This window comes from Hippocampus guttulatus, chromosome 13, assembly GCF_054856545.1.
Source record: "Hippocampus guttulatus isolate MCC_2025c chromosome 13, RoL_Hgut_1.0, whole genome shotgun sequence".
In the NCBI taxonomy this organism is placed as follows: domain Eukaryota; kingdom Metazoa; phylum Chordata; class Actinopteri; order Syngnathiformes; family Syngnathidae; genus Hippocampus; species Hippocampus guttulatus.
In genome coordinates, this window is record NC_141273.1 from 12,093,324 (window position 1) to 12,119,906 (window position 26,583).

The following is a 26,583-nucleotide window of genomic DNA, read 5'->3' on the forward strand; positions in this document are numbered from 1 at the left end:
TGAGGCTGCTAGATCGAACACATGGCTCTCAGTCCATTTTCAATAATTTGTGAGCTTTTTGGCCCAATTTAGCTGTTCACAGCTAAGTAGATTTAATTATGAGATGTGCAACACGCAGAATTGTGTAAAACAAGAAAAATAGGACTCAAGCATAGATGCAACCAAGTGTGCCAACCGAGAGTGTCCAATTAGGCGTTCTACATTTCGGCTTTTGCGAAATAATGAGATCACAAGTCATTCTTCTAATAAGCTTACTCCTTATATTGAGTTTCTAAGTCATTTTCATTTGAGTGAATTCCATTAAAATGACATATAGGATCATCAAAGACGCAGAAATGGTCTTCAACAGTTTTAGACACCCCCTTGTGTTAATTAGGTACTCTTTACTGTGCAAGTAAGGCTACCAAAGCAAAATTGGAGCCGAAATGACTTGAATTAAATCATCCTGCTTATGTTTTGTCCATTTCTCCTAGTGAAGAAGACATATTCAAAACGAACTTGCTGTGAGACTTTAAATACAAACACTGGCTTCAACTGTTTTCAATTGAAACATCCATCCATTCATCCATTTTCTGATCCACTGATCCTCAGGAGGGTCGCGGGGCGTGCTGGAGCCTCTCCCAGCTGTCTTCAGACAGTTGGCGGGGGACACCCTGAATTGGTTGCGAGCAAATCGCAGGACACACAGAGACAAACAACCGTTTGCGCACACAATCACAACTAGCGACAATTTTGAGTATTCCATTAACCTACCATGCATATTTTGGGAATGTGGGAGGAAACCAGAGTACCCGAAGAAAACCCACACAGGCACAGGGAGAACATGTAAACTCCAAATCAAACCCTGCACCACTGCACTGTGAGGCCGACGTGCTAACCAGTTACCCACAGTGCCGCAGCATTCAAATGAAACAGCATTTCTAAAATTTCAACTTTATTCACACTATTATTTTTTTCAACTTTTTTTAAATTTCCAATGTTATGTTTATATGGTGTAAGCGTAAGTATTGTATTTATTCTAAGTGAGGTTTCGGAAAGGCTTAAATATTAATACAACCAGTGTCAAAAATAATTGAATGAATTAAAGATATTTTTGTCGAGGTGATGTATTGAATGAGGCAGACAGAAAATGCATCTTTACACAACAATAAAATGGTTTTCTATTCAGTTGTTATGCTGTTAATGGAATGTTTTGAGCATCCCAACAAGGAAGTGCAAGTGGGTCTGTCCAGGTTCAGACCGAGCTCCTTCACAGTCCCAGTCAAACCAGAATGTGACCATGTCTGTCTGATGCATGATTAGATATTTTTGCTGTATTTATTTAATAAAGATGAGTGTTGGAAAAATACTTTGCAGGTATTGAGATGCTTTATTCATTTTAAATGAAAAAATTATGTACAATGGAAACTCACAAGTCGAATTGCTAAGCAGTGGCATTAAAATACTCTGATGAAAACAGTTCATCCATCCATGACTTTGAATTTCTCAATGTCGCATAATCTCTGGCAAGCATGCTGCTGAATTACTAATTACCGCAAACTCCCATGTGATTGGGGTGTTATGTTCCAGATCCACCTGTAACAGGTGTAAATCTGAGTGACCATATATAGTACAGTTGAGAAGAATTCACCCCTTCAGCAAACTATAAACACACGTACACTACAACAAACCAACACATTTACTTATATTTACGAAAAAGATATAACAAAAAAATTAATTGGGGAAGGGGGGCTGGAACGGATTAATGGCATTTGAATTCATTTCAACAGGGGAAATTGATTTGGAAGTAAATAGGGTAAATTGAATAAATTCAGTTACAAGCTTGATGACGGAACAAATTAAAAGTCAAGGTACCACCGCATAATATAAAAACTAAAACATAAAGATCCACAAATAAAATCTATTATTATTATTATTATTATTACTTAAAAATCTGGGATTTGGAAGTGGCCGTGATGCAATGCAGCAGGGAATAATGTAACTACTGCGCTAGCCAACAGCAGCGCTAAAATATGTAGCGGTAGTCTCAATAATTAATAATAATAATAATAATAGATTTTATTTATAAGCGCCTTTCAAGACACCCAAGGACACTTTACAATAACAAAAAACACAAAACAATACGGGTTGAGCAGCGGCAGCCAAAACGCGCCAGCGTTCACTCAACCCGAAAGTCAGAAAGAAACAAGGGAGGGAGAGGGGGAGAAAAAAAAAACCACGCTCGAACTACCCTCATTTGAGGATAATTTGAGTGAGGCAAAAAACTCGACAGACGTGACCTGAAAACCTGGACTCAGAAAATCAAGCGAGGAAATCAGAAAATAAATGCTGTAGCCGTGCTACAGCATTAATTTTTGTGATTTCCTCGTTTGTGAATACACAACAAAGGAATAAATAACCAACACTTCTGAGACAGTCCATACGACATCTGATCGTTCCTAACATCATAGCCAATTAACTCACGACAAGTTTTTGTGTGACATGTAAGATGTGTTTTGCTCGATATCCGGATTTTATTGATTTATTTTTTTATTGAATAGAAGTTGTTTTGAACTTGTTTTTTTTTTGGTGTACTGTATCACCATTTGCCAAGTCTTTATCTGACATTGAAAACAAGCATGAATTACTCTCACACTTGGGGCGGGGGGCATCGAAAGTATCATTCTGTACTGAAATTTATCGTGTATTTTAAGGACACTTCAATTCAAAGATAAAGATCACAAGGGTTTGCACGTCATCCCTCTTTTGTTGACGGGTGGGATTTTTGGACAAAGCTGACAAGTGCTGACAGACGTGAGCGATTCATTTTTCTTTAGTCTCGCTCTGGCTTCAATGTTGAGGGAAATGTCACATCAGAGCTGCTGAGAACAAAGGCCCATCAAGAGACAAAGAGAATTTTACTTTGAAAGATAATGACTTCGAGGAGTGTCGATGCCGTGTTTATGTGCCCCAAAGATCCAGTTCCACTTCTAGTCTTCACCTACCTAACATTATAGTTCCTTTTTTTTTTTCTGGGCTGCATCCTCAGTGCCAGACCTTGATCTCGCCGGCCCAGTCGCAAGTGGCAAAGACGGCAGGCAGGACGGGATGCTGGGACACGCAAAGGCACGGCTGGCTGTGTGCTTGCAGCGAGCGAAGCGGCCGACCATTTTGATAGTCGTAGAAGTGGGCCGAGCCGGTGGAGCTGCCGGACGCTAAAATGGTTCCGTCCTGAGAGAATTCGCATCGCACCGCATATCCCTCGACCTAAGAGAGGCAATACTCATGTTAGGCGTCCTCTTTTCAGTGTAGGGATGCATTTTTAACCATTTCAGGGACAGCGGTTATGACAGTGGACAGCTTGTCAGGTTATCAGGTTTCAGGGCGCATGAAAGGGTTAAAACAGACACGAACAAACGGGTCACCTTTGTTGAGTACAGTGAGAGCCAATGATGAGCTTAAATATAAATACAGTTGTGTCTTAATGTGCGATAATAAATTCAGCTTACTTGCAACTCTCTCTTGAAAGACAAACTACAAGAAATAAAAAAATATTAATGAAAATGAAAATGCACCATGGTCATGCCGAGATCTCATTATCTTATCGAACGTATCGTATCCCCTGGTGAGATACAATTAAAAATGTGCGGCGTATGTGTGTAATGTAATGCATTGCGTTGCATGTGAGTTCACTCGTCATCCATGACTAGTGTGAGAATATCGAATAGTGCTTAGTGACTTTGTGTTGCGGGGGGGATGTTTTGGAAAGACAAACACTGCAGGCTTCGAAACTACAAGTTGTTTCCTGACTTACGACACTTCCTTTGCACACTTTTAATTGCATGTCTGTACATCTGACAACATCACCCCCCCTCCCCCACTATTGATCTGGGCGAGCGACGCTGCTAATCCTTCCCTTAGGCCAGTGTTATTCCTGACCTTGTGTCCTTCGTAACGTCGCCGCTTGTTCATCCTATAGGGCCTCTGGGAGGAGAACAAAGCCACGTAGTTGCCGTTCGTCTGGGCTACAAAGGAATCCTCCTGTGGATGGAGAGCCAGGCTGGGGCATGTGTAGCGCTCCTGGGTGCCATTGGGAAATCAAATTAGTACAGTCGATAATATTGAAGCACTTTTTTTTGGTGTAAAAAAACCCAGTACACTACAAAGTTCCTTTAATTACCCTTCCTGCTAATATTGAACCGGATCGATATCGGTATCAGAGAATACTCTCGGCTGCAATAATGGTGTCATATCAGAAGTGAAAAAGTCGGATAGGGACACCCCAAATAAAAGAATCCCGTTATTTTTTTTTTCTTGTTCAACACACTTGCTTACATGGTATATCTGGTTGGAGATCTTGGCGCCGGTGTGGAAGTCCCAGGCGATCAGGGTACGGTCTGCAGAATCTCTGCTGACACAGTCGGAGCTCGTGATGACGTCCAGGCCACCTCGAAGGAAGAGAATGTCCAATGTCTGCTGGATTGCTGCTTTGTACACTTTAACAACCTGAGGTGAAAACAAAAAAACAAAACAAACAAATGTTTGTAAAAAGAAAGAAAAAAAAAAGAATGAAAAAGACAGATTAATGGCACATGCCGAGTAAATACGTGGTATCCTCTGCAGTTACCGTACACTAAGATGTATCCTACAATTTTGAATAATTGTCATCAAAACTTTCGCCGTAGTTGACATCGGAACATCTCTCAAGAGTACGTTGTTACAATGACAACAGCACGAAGCAAGAAGTCGTATCTGCTCACAATGGCACAAAGACTTGCCATTCTCATTGTCCTGTGACACAAACATTTGAGAGCTGTCATAAAGATTTTGGGAAAATGTGATGCAAATGAGTACAATATTGGAAATTGGTGCGTCTTTCCAGTACAATATGAGCACAGTGAGTTGGATATCAGTTAGATACACAAATTAAACATGGTGATGGCTTTATTATGATTTGATTAGTCAGGCTCACCTCTAATAACCACCCAGTAGTCTTTGCAGTTAAGTACATGGCTTGCCACGGCGGCCTTTTAATGAGGCAATCCGGCAGTAGCGATGGTTCATTTGGACTTCCCTCTAATACTTCAACGTAATGGGCTAAGAACGCAACACCTGTTTACAGGGGTCACTCGCCTCATCTGCAATTCCCATTGACACTCAACGGTAAAAGCAATTGCTGGACCCGCATTAACGACCAAACGCCTGAAGGGGAGAAACGATTCAATTTGCTGTGGGACAGAATATTATCAGCGAGCACTCCGAATTGTGAATAAGTGCAAAGGATTCTCATCGAAAAGAGTCGACGATGATGAATAGCATTATTCGCTTGCAGCCGCACTCGGAGCAGTTTATGAGCCCGAAATGAAGTTCACGCCCAACAATTAGTGAGATAACCTGCACAGTTGCTGGGATTTACGCGAGACTATGACCCTTTTAGTGAGGCGTACGCGCGCCCTTCTATGTGTGTGGCTGAGAGACTGGATGGGATGCGTTCACGGGCTCCCTGCCTTTGATTTGGAAAGGTCAAAGCACAGCGGGTGAAGCGCAGTGAATAAAGATGACATGCGCGCAGTAAGGAGGTTAATATGTTTGAACCTTGCAGCAGCGAGAGTCCCAGGCGTTGACCACTGAACTGTAACCTCCGCACAGGAACACCTCAGAGTTGACGGGATGCGAGACCACACACATCAGCTTGAATTGGTTATCCGCTTTGACGATGCGCTGGCCTGCTCGGGAAAGAAGCGGAAGCGAGAGAGAAAAAAGAACAAGATGAATGTGTTTTTTTAAAAAAAATAATATATCGTCACGTCTCTGATCAGCAGGGGGGAGGTTGTCTTGAATTATGCAGGATATAGTCAAACTCTCTAATTATTAGTGTGTCAGCTGAAAACTAAATTGGCTTCAAAATGATTTTCAAGCAATTCAGACCTCGCCAAGTTGGAGGAAAAAAGTTCCCCCATATTCCTCTTCAATTACATGCCATGAATAAAAAAGCATCAAAAATAACAGTGTCAAAAATGTTTAAAGGGGAAGTCAATTCAAAAATGTTCTTGACAAAAATATATTTGAACCTCACAGTGCAGAGGTCGTGGGTTTGATCCCAGCTCTGGCCACCCTGTGTGGAGTTTACATGTTTTCCCCGTGCCTGCGTGGGTTTTCTCCGGGTACTCTACTCCGGTTTCCTCCCACATTCCAAAAACATGCATGGCAGTCTGATTGAACACTCAAAATTATCCCTCGGTGTGAATGTGAGCATGGATGGTTGTTCGTCTGTGTGTGCCCTGCGATTGGCTGGCAACCAGTTCAAGGTGTCCCCCGCCTACTGCCTGAAGACGGTTGGGATAGGCTCCAGCAAGACCCTCGTGAGGATAAATTGGATCAGAAAATGGATAGTGGAATTTGCATCAAGCGACGAAATCCACCCATTTTTCTCCATTTCGGTGGATGGCCATTTTGATACTTGCTACCACATGAAAAGGACATCAGAGCTGCTCACGGCTCAAACGACCAATCACGATTCAGCTTGCGAAGGTCACATGTCCAAACTCAGGAAACAGGTGAGCCGTGATTGGTGGTTATTTTGCTTCAAACCCTTTGTTGTTGGCTTAGGATAACGGATCTTTTTTTTTTTGCACTTTGTACATGCATTGAAAAATAGTTGAACAAAAATGACATTTATTGCACGTATTTTGTACATACTGTACGTAAAGTAGTATTTTTGTCATAAAACTGTGGTTAGGATCAAGATTTCACATGAGCAAGACTTTGTGACACTAAAACCATTCCATGTTTGTTCTATCTCAAGAGGTTTCACAATTTCATTCCAGAAGCAAGGAAAAGGTGCACATTAATTGTTTGCACACACCGGTCTTGTCAGAGAATTTTTGAAAAAAAAAAAAAAAGAAAGGGAGCCATGTTGAAGAGGAACCAAAATGTAGAATCTAGTTTGGGTTCGAGGCAGCCTTCGTTAAATCGATTCATAAAATGACCTCCGTGAAAACAAAACTGAAACACTTGAGGGCCTTCGACGCAATTACACCCGAGAGGGCGCGAATAATAATTTGTGCTTGTGCCGGGCGATGAATTGCAAACTATGTGGCAGCACGCTGTCAAAGGCTAAGGCTATGCAAAGCAGTACACCTCGGGTCTCAACGGCTGCTCATTAATTTCAAACAAAACATCGAGGCACACATGCAGAACAGTTTCCGACAGTGAGCCCCTCCCAAAAAAAAAACCTTGAAAGTTATTGCACACTTGTTCCGGAATATTGCTATCAAGCCTTCATAGAAGTGTGAAGCAGCTAATATACTAGAAAAAAAAAGATGGTCTTAATGGTGGACTACACAGCCCGCTGCCAAATTCGATTGCATCGATCCAAAATTTTTTCGCAGGCGGATTCTGCGACGCTCACTCGCTCGCTTCCAGTTTAATTGGCTTAGCCACAGCTTGCTCCCAGAGATTTAAAACTCATATTTGCTCATCAACAGCCTCGTCGTCATGAAGAGTGACGTGTCATGTTTTAATTAAGAAAGGATCATTGATGTCAACAGGGAGTGGTCACATCACAGTGTATAACGATGACACACTGTGAGGGGAAAGTGGTGGCATGGAGGGACGAGTGGAATGGCGAGGCCGGCCGGGGGGGGGGGGGGGGGGGGGGGCTAGGAGTTGGTGGGGATGGAATGGATATTCGGCCTCATTAATTAAAACAAGGTGCTGTCAAGACACAGGTTTGACAGGCATTATTGGGCAACAAACAAAACAACCAATGTCTCAATCGCAGTTTTTTTGAGTTGGAGCATGCTACAACAGACTTTGGACAAATCATCCGGGATTGGTCGCAAATCGATTGCAGCACACTGTAATTTTAGGGAAATAATATAGACTGGCGTCTATTTGATTTTGTGGTGAGCTGCATAGCATTATGAAAGCATGTCATATCCACAATGTTAGCAGAGTTTAGTGTGATGGGATTAAAGTCCACTTGGGCATAATATGGTGTTTTAACCATTTGTGGCATTTTCTATGATATGTTTGTGGACGTTACTGCCCGAAGACAGCTGGGATAGGCCCCGCGACCCTTGTGAGGATCAAGCGGTTCCGAAAATGAATGGATGGATGTTTTTTGGACGTGCAAAAATCACCACTGCGTGCTTTTCACCCATGTCAAAGCATAATTCTGAGTCTTTGTAGATTGACTGGATATAGCGGGGCTGCTCGGTGGGATACAGCTCATTCATTTCACAACAGTACTTTTTTTTTTCTTGTAACCGCATCTCAAAAGCAGGTCTATTGTAAAATGATGCATACAACATACACATATACTTTGCCGGTGGCATTTGGAGTAAATGCTTCGCCACGGGATGCTGCTGCTGAATGGTTTGTCAAGCGGTCTGCACTACTCTAGGCTGTGATCATCCAGCCACATTGTTTGCTATCAGCCAGTCCAAATGTGTGCAAATGAGAAATAAACGACTTGCTATGAATGAGAGGAAGTGGATGAGTCTTTTGGACTCAAAAGGATTTCCTGGATCCCTTGGAATTTATTATTTCACACAGTCAGACAAAACCAATACATTGCAAAACACATACGACTCAAATCAAGGTTGCATGAAAAAGGGCCAAAACAAGGCACTCATTCAATTGCAATTATGTGTGACTAATATCAAACACACTTGACATTTTATCATTCAGAATTGGGCTGACATTTTCAGGGAAAACATGCCTTGAAAAAAAACATCATTATGCATGGCACCACACAAAGGCTCTAGAGTCGCATGGGCGTCGAAAGCAAGGGTGTCAAACTACTTTTCAATGTTGGCCACATCGTAGTTTTGGTTTTCCTCAGAGGGCCAATTATTACTGTGGAAACTACAAAAAGGTCAAGTCACCTAAGTCAGTGGTTCTCAAATGGGGCTATGCATAGTCCTGGTGGCCCATGATGGCACTTTGGGATTTTGGCAGATTCTAGAAATATATTTCAAAGGTCGCAGCTAAGCAAAAAACAAAAAACAACAAAAAAAAGAAAAAGCGCTTGATCACAGCAGTTGCCTCTCTGCCACCAAGAATGAAAACAACAACAACAAAAAATCCTCTGAAGCACAAGACCAAGCAAGTGTCTTACGAAAACTCAGTTCAGTGCAACAATGCAATATTCACTGTTGATAGTAATCTTCTTTGTAATGATTAAAGATATACAGTTTTGTGAAAGAGATGTATTTGATCAGTACAAGACAACATCAGCAAGTACATGAATATTATTTTAGTTTCATCTGTATGTATGTGACAGTTGAGAATGTTGCAACGCTATTGAAGACATTTTAAAAATGTTACATGATGAAAACGTTTTGGACCTTGGCACAGATTCATTTACTTTATTGCCGAATTAATCCTAATCAATCAAAACTTTTTAAAGCCTTGAGGTATCAAAGGAGACAATAAGTCAATGCGGGCAGCATAGAGGCTAGAATCCAAAAGGCTCATGTAGGGCACGCACACACAAGCACGCTCGCTCGCACGCACGCACACCATCTACCAAGCAGCCGGGGAGTGTTGGCACATTTCCCTCCGTCAGTCTCTGCCAAAGAGCATGTCCAAGGTGCAGCTCAACAGCTGCCACTTCACTCTAATGGCCCGCAGAAGAAACTCATTCCTAATCCTCTCTGCACCTCTCTCTTTCTTTCGCATTCGCTGGCATCTTACCATTTCTCTTTCTTGTTTCTTCCTATTGCATCTTAACCTGTCTTCCCTCCCTACCTTCCCCCTTGTCCACTGCTGCAGTGAAAGCCTGCCTGCACCCAACTGGGGGGATGGAACTGCATCTCCGTAAATGAAATTGGAGCCTGGAACAAGTGCGAAGATGGCTGAGGAAAATGTGCTTCTATGGTGGTGTACAAGCAGGAATAGGAACAGTTACCAAAGAGCAAACAGCTCTTGACAGAAAGCCACACTGAACTCCTTGAGATGTTCTACATGTAAAAAAAAATCATCTACTGTATTCCGCATAAATGCTAGGATATGTATTATTCTTAGTTGTGCTAAACTGGAAAGAAAAGCTGTACTATTAGTGCTGCAAAAAACGTGGGTATTAATGAATAGCAGGCCAATTACGTGCGCCGCTCGGGCCACTGCTGCAGCCGGATTAGCTGGCGACTTAGAAAAAGTCAAAGCCTGGGTTTTAGCCACATCCAATTACGCCGCAATTGTGCAGAAACAGGACTGGAATCCCCGAGTCCCTTACTGATATGTGGCTAAATTGAATTGGTTTCATTTAGTGCGGCTGTGTGTGAGCAACTCACGTTTGAAACAAATAAAACCCTCAGCTGCCAGAGAAGTGTTTGAATTGTAAAGGGTGTGAACATGAATAGAATATCAAATTTTAAAAAATGACATTGAGCTGATGGGTGGAGGTTAAGGACGGTTGAGGGTGCACTGAATGAGAAGGACAAGGGTTTCAGCTGAGTTTTTAACGAGTGCCATGTACGAAGGACAAAAGGGGGAAAAAAATTTGCCCAGATAGACATAAGCTGAATTTGTACATAAGACAGAACGAGCTGCACGATAACGCAGAAGTAAAGTCAGAATAAAGGTAAATACACCTCCATCCATCCGTTGTCCAAACCGCTTAATGAAAAATAGTAAGCACAGCGCTAGAGTGTCTTGTTATGCAGCATGACAACATGGTCTTACTGCAGCCTAGTAACCTAGAACATACTGTACATACTGTATATACATTTAAAAAAAAAATACAAATACCATCCATTTTCTGATCCTCTTTATCCTCACAAGGGTCGCGGGGGGTGCTGGAGCCTATCCCAGCCATCTTCGGGCAGTAGGCAAGGGACGCCCTGAACCGGTTGCCAGCCAATCGCAGGGCACACAGAGACGGACAACCATCCACGCTCACACTCACGCCTCGGGACAATTTGGAGTGTTCAATCAGCCTGTCATGCATGTTTATGGAATGTGGGAGGAAAGCGGAGTACCCGGAGAAAACCCACGCAGGCTTGTGGAGAACATGCAAACTCCACACAGGAAGGCCAGAGCCAGGATCAAACCCACAACCTCTGCACTGTGAAGTCAACGTGCTAACAACTGGACACCGGATACAAATACCGATAATAATAATCAAGGGACCAGTCAAAATGTGGCCGCGGGTTGCTTTCCGCCAGTAGCCTATCCCTGGTGTTTTTATAAAAATGGGGTATGGGGAAAGGTATTCAATATTCAAGGCCAGGGCTCTGTCCCTATCCTACGTGAATAGCAGAAGATTACTTTATCCTCATGCTCAAATGTTAAAAAAAAAAAAAAAAAAAAAAAGGCCAAAAACAAATCTGCTCACCCAGAATGATCGAGTGCACAGCTGTGGTTTCCACAGTATAGGCTCACAATACTCTTGGCGGAGCAGGTGCTACTCAAAATAGTTTTTTGCAGTTCACATTTTCACGATGGTGTCGTGTAAACAGCCTCTTAAGACAGCAGACAAACCCAACAGCAACTGGTTAGAAAAAAACAGTCGAGTTTGTTTTCGGCTGTGGCCTGCAAAGCTCCAGAGTAAGGTCACGGCGGTTACTCCAGCCGCGATGTATCAATTATTGATCACTTCCCTGGAGCTGCCTGTGTGCTAAATGTGCAGGCCAAGCTATTATCCTTCGGCCTTATTGGCAGTATTGACAGACAAACTGAGTGGGGAAGGACAAACGGAAGCACGTCATCACAACAAAGTGTTGACGTCGGTGAGGCAAACACCATGGGGGCTTTAAAACCAACATCTGGTTCATTCGGCTAACTCTTGTTTACATTAGAGCTTCCATCGCGCTGTGTCGGAAGAGACAGACATCTGATCATGTTGTTAGGTTCAATTTTCTTTTATGTCAAGGGAACATCTGCACGTGCTTACTTTGTAAGGACTCCAAGTAACGTATTAAGATGGCTCGCCTGGCCGGATGGAAGCAAAACGTTTGCTGCAGTAAATGTCACCTTGAAAATGCATTGTAGGATCACACAAAAGGCCCGGCGACAACACAATGGTCCACAGGATTTGGCACCAAGTCATGAAACTAAAGCGAGAACAAACGACAAAAACACTACCCGCTGCGCGCTGAGAAGTGAGTGTAGCGCAGCAATAAAAAAATGACTTTTATCGCTTCATGATATTATTAAACCACAGTAATGTTTTCACTATGTCCAGAAAAGCACGTTTGTCTGATAGTGACAGATGTTTGTGTATTGGATTGGATTGGATAAACTTTGTCAAATGTACTGTATGTGTAACATTACATGTTTGTGTATACAATTGATCGTAGCAAAAGAAACAATGTTGCTGCGCCGAATTAAAAATGTCACACATCCACAAAACTACGAACCACTTTAGATTACAACAGCCTTCACCAGTTTTATCGATGCTTAGGGTTTTGTTAAACAATTACCGTATTTTCTGCAATATAAGGTGCTTCGAAGTATAAGGTGAACCTTCAATGCATGGCCTATTCTAAAACTGTTTTCATATAGAAGGCGCACCAAATAATAAGGCGCGTAGAATAGAAGCTAGGTGGCTACGGTTGCATTATGCATCCACTAGATGGAGCTATGCTAAAGTGAATAAAATGCAATACAATACAGTTTTATTTATTTTGAGCTTCCACAACCGCTTCAGCTGTAACAAAGCGCTTTCCAGAGCATTTAAAATACGACGTCCAAGAAATCTAAATATTGATCCAAATATAAGGCGCGTCGGATTATAAAGCACACTGTCGGCTTTTGAGAAAATTGAGTGCTTTTAGGTGCGCTATATAGTGCGGAAAATACGCTACATTTAACTGATGAACAGAAACCACAGAGGCAGCACGGTGGATGAGTAGTTAGCACATCCACCTCACAGTTCAGAGGCTGAGGGTTCGAATCCGGGCTCTGACCTTCCTGTGTGGAGTTTGCATTTTTGATGGGGTCTTCAAATACTAATTTTATGATGAGAAAATGTGAAGTCGTATTATTCAGTGTAAGACTATCGTTTTATTAGGAATTTAATCTCAGTTTTAAGAATTACGACAGTAATATTGTTTCCAATATTGTAATATTGACGTTTTGTGTGCACAGGTTCTAATTTTGTTGAGATTAGATTTTTGGTGTTATCTCCCAATACTGTAATTGGTTTTCTCCATTTTGATGAAGTTATGATGACTCTACACTCAAAGGTTCAATTTCATTAAAAAAAAAAGGAAAAAAAAGTTAATTTTGTTATTTGATGCCTCACTGCTGGCCTGCTGCTCACCAGTCTCCGCGTCGGTAACCACGGCTGTGTTGTCAAAGGAGCCAGTGAGGAGCTGGCGGCCGCAGGGGCTCCAGCGTGCATCCCGCACGGCTCCTGAGTGGCATGTGTAAACCCTCAGGCATCGTCCGCTCTCAGCTCCGTCCCACACCTGAAAGGCATCACAAACAGGTCTTGAGTGCACCTATGCACAGAGGTGTTTTTCATCCAACAAAACCTCAAAAGACACTTAGGTAGGCTACATAGCAGGAAAACCACAGTACTCAGACTTTTATTCATCTCTGATCGATGCGCTAAAGTTAGCTTTCCGATTATCATGACCATCACCAATGTAAAACTACAGCATGGTAGGCCTGAGTGTTGACAAAAACCTCAAAAGTGGTTTTATTCTTGAGAAGTATAGTTCATATGCTTCTAAGCCACTGTGACATCATGCACATTTTGAACATCATCACTGCGCTTAAATGTCAGAAAAAAGAAAAATGTACTAAATAATCAGATGGAAACGTTTTGCATAAGTTATATTTAACACAGTTCTTACATCTGAAATGAAAACAAACTGAACTGAAAAGACAAATACAACCGAACTGCACTTAGGCAGTGATTCTTTCAAGTACAATCATTTTAATTGTTTTATTTTTACGTACTGCATTAAATATCCCGCCGAAAAAAAGTACCGCGTTCATGATTATGACTTTATATTTATACACTCAGTGAAAATTGCACCACTAGATGGTGGAACGGTATTTTCTTTATCGCTGCAAATTTGACAAACAATTAAAACAAAGTATTTCAGATCAGTTTAGTTTTCGCTGAAGATTATTAAATGTCAAATGCTCCTCAATTCTGCTTTTTACCCGGACAGAAAACAACAGCTGTAGTTTCATTTTATACTGTCCGTCTTCAGGCATGATTATTGATGTATATTCCGAGATGTTAATTTAAGTTTGTAACTGGGGAAACCAGAATTTGTTCTCTGTAAACACATAGAGGGATCGGACACTGATAATAGTTTTTTGGTGTGTGTGCACAGCTACACTATCTAACCCCTGACTGGCATCAAATGTGATAGCAGGCTGCAGATAAATTACAGAGGGCAAAATAAAAAAACAAAAGACAATGTCCCAAAAAGAGACAATGATTTATGACAGAAGTGCTGATCTCTTGTGTTTCTTAATTGCAGTGGCGTGCTCGCACAGTGGTCCTTAGACTTTGGCAAAAGTCGATACAGTGACATGCGTTTCATCAGACTTACTGCTGCTTATTGGGGCTGATTTTCAGTCTGACGGGCCGCAGCTCAGCCTGACATCAAGTGGGTGGTCTTGTCAGGTGCTCGCTCAAATGAGGTACGACTCTTAACGATGGGAGGCATTTTTTTTTTCAGGGTGCTCCACAGTGAAAGCTCTACGGGCCCCTTCAGACGTAACTCGGCTTCTGTGTTATATTATTAAACACACTCTTCACACAGCATTACAAAGAAAGCTACTGTATCAGTGTGGGAGACTGAAGAGAAAGGGATGCACACAGTGGACTGGAGTTTACCAGGGATGGTTCAAAAAGTTAAGTTACACCTTTGCCATTGTTAGAAATATCAATTCCTTGGCTCAGTAGGTCAAGACTAGGACGGCATACTGAGACTTCAGCTTTTCAGCATTTGGGGGCTTTAAATCAACCAGGCTCTCTCAACTTTGTCTTTGGACTTTTTTTTTCTCTGGTTTTGCCACAGAAGGTCAACGTTGATGCTAAAGATGGAGCACACACGCGGAAATAGAACGGTCATAGCTTCCTAGTACAATATGTCTAAAATGACAATTAGGTTGACAATAACAATGAAACAGGATGACATCACACTAAGGCTAGTCTGTAAAAGTGAATTTTAAGAAGTGCTTTTCAAAGCCGTCACTGGTTTTGCGTATCTTCTCTCCTCCGCCAGCATTATGGACCACGCCAAGGATCTGAGGCTGCCATCTAGCTGGCTCAATAAGGTCTTAAAATGTTCGGTTATGTAGCTCAGAGCCAAATCAATACATGCTTTAAACGCCAGCAGTAAAATTAAATCGAAAACAAACTGGTAGCCACTGTGATAAAACTACAATTGGGGTGATGCGATGCCATTTGTTTGACTCAGTGAGCGTCTATCTACCTGTTGAAATGTGAACCAGCTGAAATTAAGGGACTGATTTATAGATCGAGAAGTAACAGTGGCGTGAAGAAAATAGAAGGATGTATTAATTTTTCAAGGTTTAGTTTGATCATTATTGATTTAATGTTGCCTATGGCGCAGAGGAGGAGGAAGAATGACTGGACGGTTTTATTGATGTGAGTTGTGAAGGTGAAATTCATTTTTGGCTGTGTGTGTGATAACATCTGTTAAAGCTACCAAGACTGGATTAAACGATAAGGTTAGAGTTTTTGCATGTTAAGGAAGAACTACATCAGATTCCAGGTTATTAAGTCGTAGAAAGTTTTGTGCCACCCAGCAGGTGAAATCAGAAAGGCAGTCTTTACACCAGCATCAGCATAGCAGTAAAATGTCACTTTGTAGTGCTAGATTATCAATGGGCAGAAAATGAAAAGACAACCAAATTGTACCGAAACTGAACCTTGCGGTACACCACAGGCAATAGAGAATAAATTGGGAACTAAACCAAACCTTGCGGGATTAAAAGCTGCGCTGTGAACGAGAAGGATTAAACATGGGACCTGCCATCTACTAGCCGTTTAAAAATAGGTTATAGGTTGGATTTTTTTCTGCCTCAAATACTTATTTACATACACGTGTAAAAATTAAAACCAGTTGTTCATTCATGATAGAGTGGAAATTTGTTGTTGTTTTTTTTAATCTTCTGTAGGTAAACAAACAGGCACGAAGTCCATCAACTAACTCGGACTGAAGAAAGCTCACCTCGCACAAAGTAAAACTAATATACGGTGTTCACTTCATCTTGTAAGACGGTTAAGAATGTTGAAGTACAGTGGATAAAGTCGGTTCGCTCCCTTTCCTTATGGGCCTTCACGTCTGTCACACAGGATTCATCACACGAAGGTTCACTTCTTTTTACACCTTTATGACAGTTAACCATTTTAAAACATTACCTTTCCAAAAAAAAAAAAAAGTTTATGTTTGCGACAGCGTTGTAAAAGGCTTTTGTTCCGATTCAAAGGTTCAACTGTACTGTATGATGTTGGGCTTGAGGAAACACTGCCATCTCTAGGCTGTTGTTTCAACTAAGCACATCACCAGGAAATATAAAAAGACTAATATAGTGTGACTCCATTCTGTCCATTACCTAGCATGAATAGAAGACAAAATAATGAACCTATTAATGCTCTGAGAATAATCTCATAAAATGTGAGACCTGTAAAAGGCTGTTCTCTGCCCCTTTGTCTACATTGTCTTTATTTTCACCGGCCACTCTGCACAGCGGATCCTTCATGATGACTCATTGGCTAATCTGCTTTCTAAATGGCTCGCGGTAATTAAAAAATAAATGAGTATTCCTATTATCAATGTAAAACTGCTGCCTTCCACCTGTCATCGCCATGGCGACGATGGCTCATTGCATACGGTTTGATCATAAGTTCGGGCGACTGCTAAAGAAAGACAAGCTGAGAGAAATGTGAGGACTTCACACACTGCGTCTTCAGCCAGAAACAATAGCGAAGAACATATGTAATTTAAATATAAGTTCCCCATTAATGCCAGGTTCATAATTGCGACAATTGTTACTTGACTGTTCTTTTGAGTCACCGCGAAGGAGGAAATGTAAATGCTAATTCTTTTTATTGCTGAATGTGAACAACTAAACGCACATCTGGGTGCTCTAAATAAAACACGTTAATAAATAAAGACATTGATTCTGTGACAGCAGGCCAACGCAAACACTCATGGATAGACATTGCCACCTGGTGGATTGGTGTACTGCAGACAATCCATTACTTTAGAGATGCTTTGGGGGGCAAAAAAAAAAAAAAAGTTATGAAAGATTTTTACACCCAAAAGTTAAAAACGGCTGCAAGAGCTGGCCCTGAAACGGCAATAACTTTCACAATGTACCCTATTTTCAAAAGGATCGTATCATCGCAAAGCTTGCTGAACACAGAACCTGATGACATATGATAATGATGCCAATCATTTTTAATTAAGTCTGTCGGCACATTTGGTGCACAAATTAGTGTGTACGCACACCGTCAGTAAATGAATCCCAATGAGGACGTGCGCTACTGAAAATGGATGGATGGATGGTGGTGATAATTAAAACAGCAGGCAACTGAACATACAAGTACGTATTATTTTTTTTTAGTTTATGTATTCGGTTGACAATTCCTCTCTCCAAAAACAGTAAATGTGATGATATCTAAGGGAATGTCTTTAGGATTTCCACTGAAGAAAGTAAAGATGGCGTTAACATGCACTTTCAATTACCATGACTTTCACAAAATGAGCGTTTCCAGGTGGACTCTTTACAACACGGCTTGAGTTCCTGACCGCGTATTACATTTTATTTAATAAAATGAAGTACATGGGATAAATCTGATTATTCAGTGGATTGGAAAACCAAAAAGACAAAAAAAATGAGAGAAAATAATTCTATTGGTGTCCTGTTTAAGTAATCTGAGCCTGAGATGCAAAACACCCAAAGCTTATTTTCCTTATTTGGCCACCAAGTCATGCACGAGGAGCGACGGTGAAGTGGCTTCCATGCTGCCGCTGGGCTCATTTGAATATGCAAATGCTCCTCTGCATATTGGAACTGATTATTCATTGCCAAGCTCTCTTAGGAATTGACAGCAGGGTGATAAGGTTTCGGAAACCTGCATCTCTTGACCTTTCTCGCTCCTTTTCCCAGGGATAAATAGAGAGAAGGGGAATGTGAGGGGGAATCCAAAAAGATATGAAATCCCACGGGTGCTGACATACATTGGACTGACAGAGACAGATATGATTGTACAGAAAGTGGTGCGTGTTGTTTCTATATCAAAATGGCAGGGAGATGAATGCGTCACAGCACACCAGATACATTGAACATCAGCAAAGTGATTACCTCCATGACTATGGCCGAACAATTTTGAAATTTACAACAGTGCCCTTACCTGATACTCTTTTTGCAACTTTAACCACCTCTAATTATTAAGCCTAAATCAATGTACCTTAAAGATCTTGTCCATGGAGGCGGACAGCAGTAGATGACTTCTCTGAGCAACCGGACACCATTGCACTGTGTTGACTGGACCCTGGTGACCTTGAAGGCTCAGCAGAAGCTTCTTGGGTATCCTCGCAGCAACAGGAGCAGGCGTGTGAGCAAGATGCAGCTTCACTTTCTGAGATATTGCTGAGAGAATGTGGACATCTTTTCCGTGAACACTTCCGGTTAGGTTCTCCTCTTTCACTGTGGAAGCAGTGACAAGTCTTTGCCTCTTGGGAATATAGGGTCGAACACCAGGCGGAACAGTGCAGGGTCTTTTGGGCTTAGCAGAGACATTTGGTGGGGAGTATGGAAGCAGAGTAGCCTTCTTCTGAAGAGCAGCAGGTGAGCTAAGAGAACAACCCTGCTTTTGTGAAGAGGTGGCGTCTTCTTTGGACACAATCTGGTGGCATTCCGACAGTGTGCCGTCAGAGTTCGGCATCAAGGGCAACGAATGACAGTCCTTTGCTTTTTTTCCTGACCCAGCTCCTTCTTTCTGGTCAAGGCGTTCATCCTCAGACTCAGAATCCTCATAGGCCACCAATGTGGTCATCCCCGAGGGCTAACAGTGTTCCATGGGTGACATCTAGTGGTTAATGAACAAACGCACACAAGAAGAATTAGAACATAATAACAATACCCACAAAAATATATAAGTAAAGTTGTTTCTTACCCTTGTGATTTTAAATAGTGGCTCAGCATGTCCTAATATCCATATAGCCAGAAGCTTCGAATAACATGCTGGAAAACAAACGAGCCGAGTCGCTAGCCAAAGCTACCTTATTTGTTACGTTGGCGTCTTAAATTCGCTTGTTGGCTTTTCAGAGTGCACCTATCTTAAACACGAGAAGGAGACACTCGCTGGCTGTCTTCTAACCTCCTCCAAACATTAAAACAACAAACGTGCACTGTTTGTAGTCGACGTTTTTGAATTGTTTTCCTCTGAAAGTGCCGATTGTCTGCGCCGGAAATACTTTTAACTTCCGGTAAAGGGTTCCACGCGTTAAATATGTCCCCATTATTATTACAACTCTATCAGTCAACTTTATTTTTGACATAAAATGAAATCCAAAACATTGTACATGTGTTATTATTAATTTGAAATGTGTTTTATTCAAAGGTTCTTCTCCAAAAGACTGATTTGACAATAGGAACCTTTAATTGATTACATATTTCTCGGGAAGAATTTCAACCGACCATCAAGTTGCTCTTATGCTGATGCAAGTCGTATGGGTGAACAACCGGCTGTGCAACGCTATTACATGGTATGTGCACGAATACATTTAATTACTTAACACCTGCATATTAACTATACGTGTTTTTATTGACAATTTAACTAGTTTAAATGACACGTTACGTAGTGATATTGACGCTAATCTACATAATAGCGAGCCTGTTTCAAGGCTGATCACTCACATAATGGGAATTCCCTTTCGCCAGTGCTACAGTAATATCACCACATTAAAGACTCATCGGCTATTTTAAATACATTGTAGCTACTGTTCAGTTCATTTAACTGTCCGTGTTATGACCCCAGTGAAGATGACAGACTATCAAGGAGATGCTGCGAAGAGTCCACTGGAACTCTTTGAAAAACTTACAGAACAGGGTGATAAAGTCAGGAGCCTAAAATCGGCTAAAGCTGAGAAGGTAGGTGCCCATCAACCCAAATATAACAAATAAAGCATTAACCGATGACTTCATGTGTCTATTCCATCGTCATGTTCAATGATTGCTGATAGTGTAACAAGAACGACAAAGTGCGCGAGTGGTTAGCAGGTGCGCCTCACTATTCTGTTCTCTGGGGTTCGAATAGAGCTTGCACGGTCTCTCCGTGCTTGTGTGGGTTTTCTGTGGGTACTCCGGGTTCCTCTCACCTTCCAAAATCATACATGCTATGTTAAATGAAGACTAAATGTCCGTGCCATCAGGGCTGGTGGGCCAGCCCAATACAAGTAATGGGTCAAATTGTGACGGGGCTTTGGAACGTGTGTCTACCAAACCAGGATACAATTTCTGAAGCACACGTTTCAGTATTGGGAAATGACGTAGGACGCCTCAGTGTCTCAGAAGTGGTTCAATTGTTGGCAGAATTAAAGGTACAGTGTGTGCAATATCGTACCATCTAGTGCGAACCTAATAGAATGCAGTGCCTTTATTTTTTTGTTGGTATCCAAAGTTTTTAGGATTGATTACCTTTTTATTTAATTTGTTTTCTTCTCCGGTAACAAAATTGTTTGATTTAGAAGTGCACTTGGCACTTCATAGACCATAAATTTGGCAAAATTCCATTCTAGTGATTATTTTCATGCGGAAAATGTAAGACTGCAAAAAAAAAAAAAAACAATAAAGCTTATCCAATCCAATCCAAAAACTGTCACCCAGCTCATGACAATCAAGGTTTTGGCCACCAGGGGGGGAGGGTGTGAGCAAAGCTTCAAGTGTTCAGAAGGCTACATCTGGCCATCACCACCAAATAGTCATTCAAGCAGCTAAAGAGATCATATACATGCGTCTAAATACAACAAGTAACATACAGTATGTATTATATACTATGGCTACAATACTATTTTTTTTTGTTTGATTATTGATGTGAATATTGTTTCTCTAGGCTGAAATTGATGCCGCGGTCCAGTTATTGCTCAAATTGAAAGTGGACTACAAAAAGATGACGGGCCAAGACTACAAAGCAGGATGTCCGCCATCCGAAAATTCACTTAGCTCAGAAAACGGTCTGACAGCAGATGGCAACAATGATGAGGGTGATGATGAAGTTAACCCCTGGAGTGTCTCCACCAACAACGCGAAAGGCGTCGATTATGACAAACTGATTGGTGAGATCAAATTAGCTTCTCCTGTTGGGAAAAAAAGTGGACTGGGTTGTTCAAAAGCATAGTAGGGTCGCACTTTAAAAGAAAAAGAAATGTGATAAAAATGTCATACAGTTGTGACAAAATTGTAATAATGATGTAATAAACATCTTATCATATTGCACTTCAGTAAAAAGCTATTTTGGCAGTCACATTGCATCTCTTCTAATGTACAACCTTTCTCATAGTAGTTTTCTCTAGCATGGATTATTCCCACAACGCTGTCTTGCTTGTTTTAGTGCGCTTTGGCAGCAGTAAAATCGACCAAGAGCTGGTGGACAGAATAGAGAAAGTGACAGGGCGAAAACCTCACCACTTTCTTCGTCGAGGAATCTTCTTTTCACACAGGTTAGGTCATGTCGATAGACCCGATCAGTCCATTGAGGGAACTTCAAGGCAATTTTAAGGAGAATCGGTGAGGATTCGTCTGCTGTGCTGAATTTACAGAGACATGCATCAAGTGCTCGACACGTATGAGAAGCACAAGTCCTTCTTCCTGTACACTGGCAGAGGTCCATCATCACAAGCCATGCACGTTGGCCACCTCATCCCCTTTATCTTCACCAAGTGAGTTGAGCAGCTCAATTCAGCCAAGACTGAGTCGGAAAACACGAGCGGAGATCCGCATTCGAACCTCTCTCGACAATCCAGTTGTTCTCTCATTGAAAATCACTTCACTGCACTTTGAAGATTAGACAAGTGGTAACATCCTTGTTGCAGATGGCTGCAGGACGTGTTCGACATCCCCCTGGTGGTCCAAATGACGGACGATGAGAAGTACCTGTGGAAGGACCTGACGCTGGAGCAGTGCCACCAGTTCGCCGTGGAGAACGCCAAGGACATCATCGCCTGCGGTTTCGACGTCAACAAGACCTTCATCTTCTCCGACCTCGACTACATGGGGTTGGTAACCAGTGACTGGCGGCCATCTTGTCTCAGCATGTCCAAGCCACAGGAGTTCCGTATTTTTTTTCTCTTGTACCCACAGTGCGTCACCGCAATTCTACCGGAATGTAGTGAAGATCCAAAAGCATGTGACGTTCAACCAGGTCAAAGGCATCTTTGGCTTCACAGATAGCGACTGCATTGGTAAGGCAACTAAATGCACCGCACTAAATGTTAATTACAAGCAACACAACCCGAATTGGCACGTTGGTCTGAACGCACCGTAGATTATTACACAAGCTATATGGACGATGGTAATTTACCGCCTAGCAGAAGTTTGATCGTCAGGATGGGCATTTGACTGACTTTGCCTGACATCTGATGTCATGTCTTTGGTGTTTTAAGCGGGGTACACACATACTAATTTGGAACATCTTTGCCAATTTCACAGTCACAGAATCCATGGCTGAACCGTACACATACCGATCTGTTAGCGTAAATACAGTGCAAGTTCAACATTTGAGATTGTCAGCTCAACCATTTTCTGACCATATCAGGGAGGAAAAACACAATCACACCCACCCACGCATAATGACCGTCACCAGATACCACACTAATACTCTGTCAGCAATTTCTCAACCAAACGATGATGTGGCCTTCCTTTTTTGGTGTGACTCTTGGTATTTACAGTTAGTCATCCTTCCTGATCATACACATGGAGTCATAAGGCCTTGGCTGGCTTTGAGCAGAAGAGAAGGAAACATTCTCGAATAAGTCTCAATTATCCGTGTGTATGTACTCTGCATAAGACGGCAAACTGTTTGTTACCTCAATCGCTTCAAGAAGAGATCAATCAATCCAACCCACTGAATTCTTAATCAAGAATCGATGATTTGATGACCTTGTCCTTCTGTAGTTGCCGGCAATAACAATCTAAAGGTTTCCGTCATCATGGCTGTCTGCATCTGCTCTACCCAGGAAAGATCAGCTTCCCGGCCATCCAGGCGGCCCCTTCCTTCAGTAACTCTTTCCCACACATCTTTGGTGACAAAAAGGACATTCAGTGTCTCATCCCCTGTGCCATAGACCAGGTCAGTGTTAACAGAAACAGTCAGCAAATATAAGAGCATGAGTCGTGGCCGTGGATCTTTCACCCAATTTCCACACATCGAGGCTGCTAGCCACGTTTTGAGCTATGTGAAAGTACACCGTTAGTGCACTCCACCGCCAAAGGTTCTCTACCCATACTCCTCCGGTTATTGTGTCATTTGAAAAAAAAAAATACCACTATTTTCCAGCCAATGTGACGACGTAATTTGAGATGGGCAATTTACCCTATTTTGCTGGTCCAGCGATCCTGGGCACCCTTCCGTCATCCTCCCTCCGTCCTCACTCATACAATAATCGTCCTTATCTTTTATATTTAGAAATCCTAGCCATCAGCATAGTGCATGGCTACCGAGAGACATACAACACAGCCAACTTAACCGGCCGGATTGATAGTTAGTGAAATGGATGTCCGTTGGCACTTTATTTTCTCTGACTATACACTAGGTGGCAGTGTTGCTATAAAGGCACAGTTGAGAAGAAAGCCTCCCAACAACACATACCTAAACCCGGTTAGGGACGATTAAAGGGACGGGCAAAAACCTACTTCCGTCAGTGTTTAATTCGTCCTTTAAAAAAAAAAAAAAAAAACCTTCTCCTCCTTTGTCCTCCATCCCAAAAATGGGCACCGGGACTGAATGCCCATCTGTGCATATACGTAAGTCACAATCACTTGCTGCACAATCACTTGCTGCTCATTTGATCCTTTCTGATATATAATAGTGTAATGGTAAGTAACAATGCATCCGTTTTAGCTAGCACCTTTCTGCACTTTCAAAGACCATCCAGGGCCAAGTTCATGTCCTCCTCAGCATTTGGCTTAACGTAATTATCCATACTGTGAGTTTTATAACTGTCAAAGTCCAGTCATATTGTCTGAAATATCTTGATATCTTTGCGTTTATTGTTGTCTCATACATAAGCCCTAACCTGAAGTTACATTCATTGTACACAGCATGAACAGTTATCGAACAAAGTAAAGTTTTTAGTTTTGAGCTGTCATGTGATCTGTTACTGGACAGAGCTCACATTGCAGCATTTTGAGCACCGTATCTTTATTTAAAATTCCACCAGGTTTTAAGGATAAGCAACCATCTGATCAGTTCGTAGACGGATCTAAACTTGCTCTGACTCCCTCAATCCTGCAATGTTTACCCTTTTAATGGCATGTTAAGATGGCTGGTATAAAATAAATTGCAAGGATTCCCAGTGCAGAACTTTATCGTCGTATCCTGTGCTTAAGGCTATTTTCATCGAGAAAATGGGGCCCTCAATGAGTGGAACAAAATCCTCTTTTTAGCCATGTTTTGCTTTCACAGCTGACGACCTAATACTGTGGGGCCTTGAGATATGAGTGACCCGAATTACTTACGTTTTTCGAGATGCAAGCTGTCATTGGGACCGATTTTTCTTCTTCAACCTGCAAGCAAAAATTTGAGATAAGAAAGTGTATGCTGGCAGTAAACTCATTTGAAATAATTTCACAACAAGCAGCTGTTTGACAGATGGTGTACAATTCTTAAAAACGGAAATATCAAGCTGTTTATTGCAAAGAACAAATTCTGTTGTATTGCTGCAGCTTCGAAACTTGTGACCACATCAGTATGTCTGTATTATATTGCCCCCCCCGTCCCCCCAGGTGGTCAAGGTGCACACACCAAAAGGAGCTGCACAATGTCTCGAACGGGAGAAAAAAATGGACAAAACGGTTTATTTTCTTTAATTCTTTTACGTGTTATTTAATGACGTTACTATTGTATGTTTTTATAAAGTACGATATTAGAGAGCGCCATTTTTTTGTATCTCAAGGCAACGCTGTATTTGTATGACGATGACATTGTATTGCGCAACTCCCCTCGCCTCTGCAGGACCCTTACTTCCGAATGACCCGCGACGTGGCCCCAAGGATCGGCTACCCCAAGCCGGCCCTGTTGCACTCCACTTTCTTCCCCGCCCTGCAGGGGGCCCAGACCAAGATGAGTGCCAGCGATGCCAATTCGTCCATCTTTCTCACAGACACGGCCAAACAGATTAAGAACAAGGTCCGACTTTCGTCTCTCTTGTCGTTTTAAGGTGGATCCCCCCAAATACTGTCGTGCAAATAATTTTCGGTAAACATAACATATTGCACGTGATATCATTTTTCGTGAACGTTTTAGGATTACTAGTAATCCATATGTATATACAGTACGTATATGCCTACACGTATATGCTTATACGTCTGTAGGTACAGTACTATATGCTTATACATGTACTGTACACGTATATGTATACTGTTGATTACAGTCAAATACCTTTGGATGACGATTGCTCACAGATCAACAAGTATGCATTTTCCGGGGGGAAAGACACGGTGGAGGAGCACCGGATGTATGGGGGCAACGTAGACGTGGACGTCTCCTTCATGTACTTGACCTTCTTCTTGGAAGACGACGAGAAGCTGGAGAAGATCAGACAGGTGAGAGTCAACACGACACGGATTGATAACCAAAAATCTTGATCTCCATTTTCTGTGTCCTTCCTTGGACTTGCCACGCATGTTGTGCTTAGGACTACACAAGCGGCGCTCTTCTAACAGGAGAACTGAAGAAGACATTGATCGAAACCCTGCAACCAATCATCGCCGAGCATCAGGAGCGACGCAAGCAAGTTACGGACGAGACAGTCAAGCAGTTTATGACACCCCGGCCTTTGAATTTTAACGTCTAGCTCACTTGATGAAAGAATAAAAAAAAAACTGCATCTTGATCAAAACTCATGTCATTGTAAGGGGAAAGGAACACAGAGTGGTTTCTCTCTGGGCTTGGGAAAAGGTGCCTACACTACATCTCCATGTTCAATTTAAAACTGGAAAAGGTGGCTATAAAGTGTTCACTGAAGTAACCGCTCACTCAACTTTGTTTTTAATGGGACAGTACAGTATTGTTGTATTATTTATAAAACCTAGAAAATGGTTTTGAGCATTGGGTTCACCCAAAATCAAATCTCACTTAATTCTTTTTTGGGTGTGGTGTAGATCAATGTCTGGCTTTTTTTCTCGGGCACTGAATCATCTAATCAATGGGATCTAGTTCAACAATGTAGGTAGGTCTGTATTGTTTTGTTGACGTTAATGGTTATGCAATGACACTGTATGGGAAAAAAACGGATGCGTCAACAAGTGTCAGGGTTCACATTTAACGACAAAACAACCTTGATCATAGACATTTGAATACACCACTGCAGGAAAACAGCTGTAAATGATTATAATAAAGATGGCAGAAATCCACTTGCCTAGTTATTACTGTGC

At 41.9% G+C, this 26,583-nt stretch overlaps 3 protein-coding genes across 18 annotated transcripts in view; 1 reads left to right on the forward strand and 2 right to left on the reverse strand.

Moving 5' to 3' along the window:
• Nucleotides 1-237: 237 nt before the first annotated feature.
• On the reverse strand, nt 238-25,686 carry wdr25 (WD repeat domain 25). 4 transcript variants are annotated; one of them, XM_086126461.1, is made up of 8 exons: nt 19,106-19,255; nt 18,398-19,018; nt 13,250-13,397; nt 5,575-5,705; nt 4,315-4,485; nt 3,919-4,059; nt 2,985-3,246; nt 238-653 (listed from the first exon to the last, which is right to left on the reverse strand). In XM_086126461.1, exons 2-7 carry the CDS (start codon nt 18,983-18,985, stop codon nt 3,025-3,027), a joined length of 1,401 nt encoding a protein of 466 aa, XP_085982587.1. In that variant the 5' UTR covers nt 18,986-19,018; nt 19,106-19,255; the 3' UTR covers nt 238-653; nt 2,985-3,024. The 4 variants fall into 4 exon arrangements, with proteins under 4 accessions (XP_085982587.1, XP_085982588.1, XP_085982589.1 ...); XM_086126462.1 differs by lacking the exons at nt 238-653; nt 19,106-19,255 and adding exons at nt 24,667-24,714; nt 25,589-25,686 and having other exon boundaries at nt 1,350-3,246; XM_086126463.1 differs by lacking the exons at nt 238-653; nt 19,106-19,255 and adding exons at nt 24,667-24,714; nt 25,172-25,296 and having other exon boundaries at nt 1,350-3,246.
• Nucleotides 19,662-26,562, forward strand: wars1 (tryptophanyl-tRNA synthetase 1). 2 transcript variants are annotated; one of them, XM_086126459.1, is made up of 11 exons: nt 19,662-19,697; nt 19,970-20,082; nt 21,044-21,266; nt 21,542-21,650; nt 21,750-21,869; nt 22,023-22,205; nt 22,291-22,391; nt 23,166-23,278; nt 25,163-25,336; nt 25,612-25,752; nt 25,845-26,562. In XM_086126459.1, the coding sequence occupies exons 2-11, from the start codon at nt 19,975-19,977 to the stop codon at nt 26,001-26,003; spliced, it is 1,431 nt and encodes a 476-aa protein (XP_085982585.1). In that variant the 5' UTR covers nt 19,662-19,697; nt 19,970-19,974; the 3' UTR covers nt 26,004-26,562. The 2 variants fall into 2 exon arrangements, with proteins under 2 accessions (XP_085982585.1, XP_085982584.1); XM_086126458.1 differs by lacking the exon at nt 19,662-19,697 and having other exon boundaries at nt 19,960-20,082.
• Nucleotides 22,338-26,583, reverse strand: part of fancm (FA complementation group M) — a 53,205-nt gene continuing 48,959 nt past the window's right edge. For 11 of the 12 annotated variants that reach the window (XM_086126452.1, XM_086126448.1, XM_086126445.1 and 8 more), the window contains 3 exons: nt 25,589-25,734; nt 24,667-24,714; nt 22,338-23,226 (listed from right to left, as the gene is read on the reverse strand). The gene's annotated coding sequence lies outside the window, so the exon portion shown is untranslated. The remainder of the gene's footprint in view (nt 23,227-24,666; nt 24,715-25,588; nt 25,735-26,583) is intronic. The other variant, XM_086126443.1, reaches the window with a different exon arrangement.

Bases quoted from the DNA above. Each gene is read 5' to 3' on its own strand.
- wdr25 (XM_086126461.1), bottom strand. From the start codon at position 18,985: ATGACCACATTGGTGGCCTATGAGGATTCTGAGTCTGAGGATGAACGC. The intron at 5,706-13,249 runs GTGAGCAGCAGG...TTTCCCGAGCAG, and splicing joins GGTTACCGACGCGGAGACTG to GCCAGCGCATCGTCAAAGCG. The intron at 4,486-5,574 runs GTTCAAACATAT...TTTTCACCTCAG, and splicing joins GGGACTCTCGCTGCTGCAAG to GTTGTTAAAGTGTACAAAGC.
- wars1 (XM_086126458.1), top strand. From the start codon at position 19,960: ATGACCCCAGTGAAGATGACAGACTATCAAGGAGATGCTGCGAAGAGT. The intron at 21,651-21,749 runs GTTAGGTCATGT...CTGAATTTACAG, and splicing joins GGAATCTTCTTTTCACACAG to AGACATGCATCAAGTGCTCG. The intron at 25,753-25,844 runs GTGAGAGTCAAC...TGTTGTGCTTAG, and splicing joins AGCTGGAGAAGATCAGACAG to GACTACACAAGCGGCGCTCT.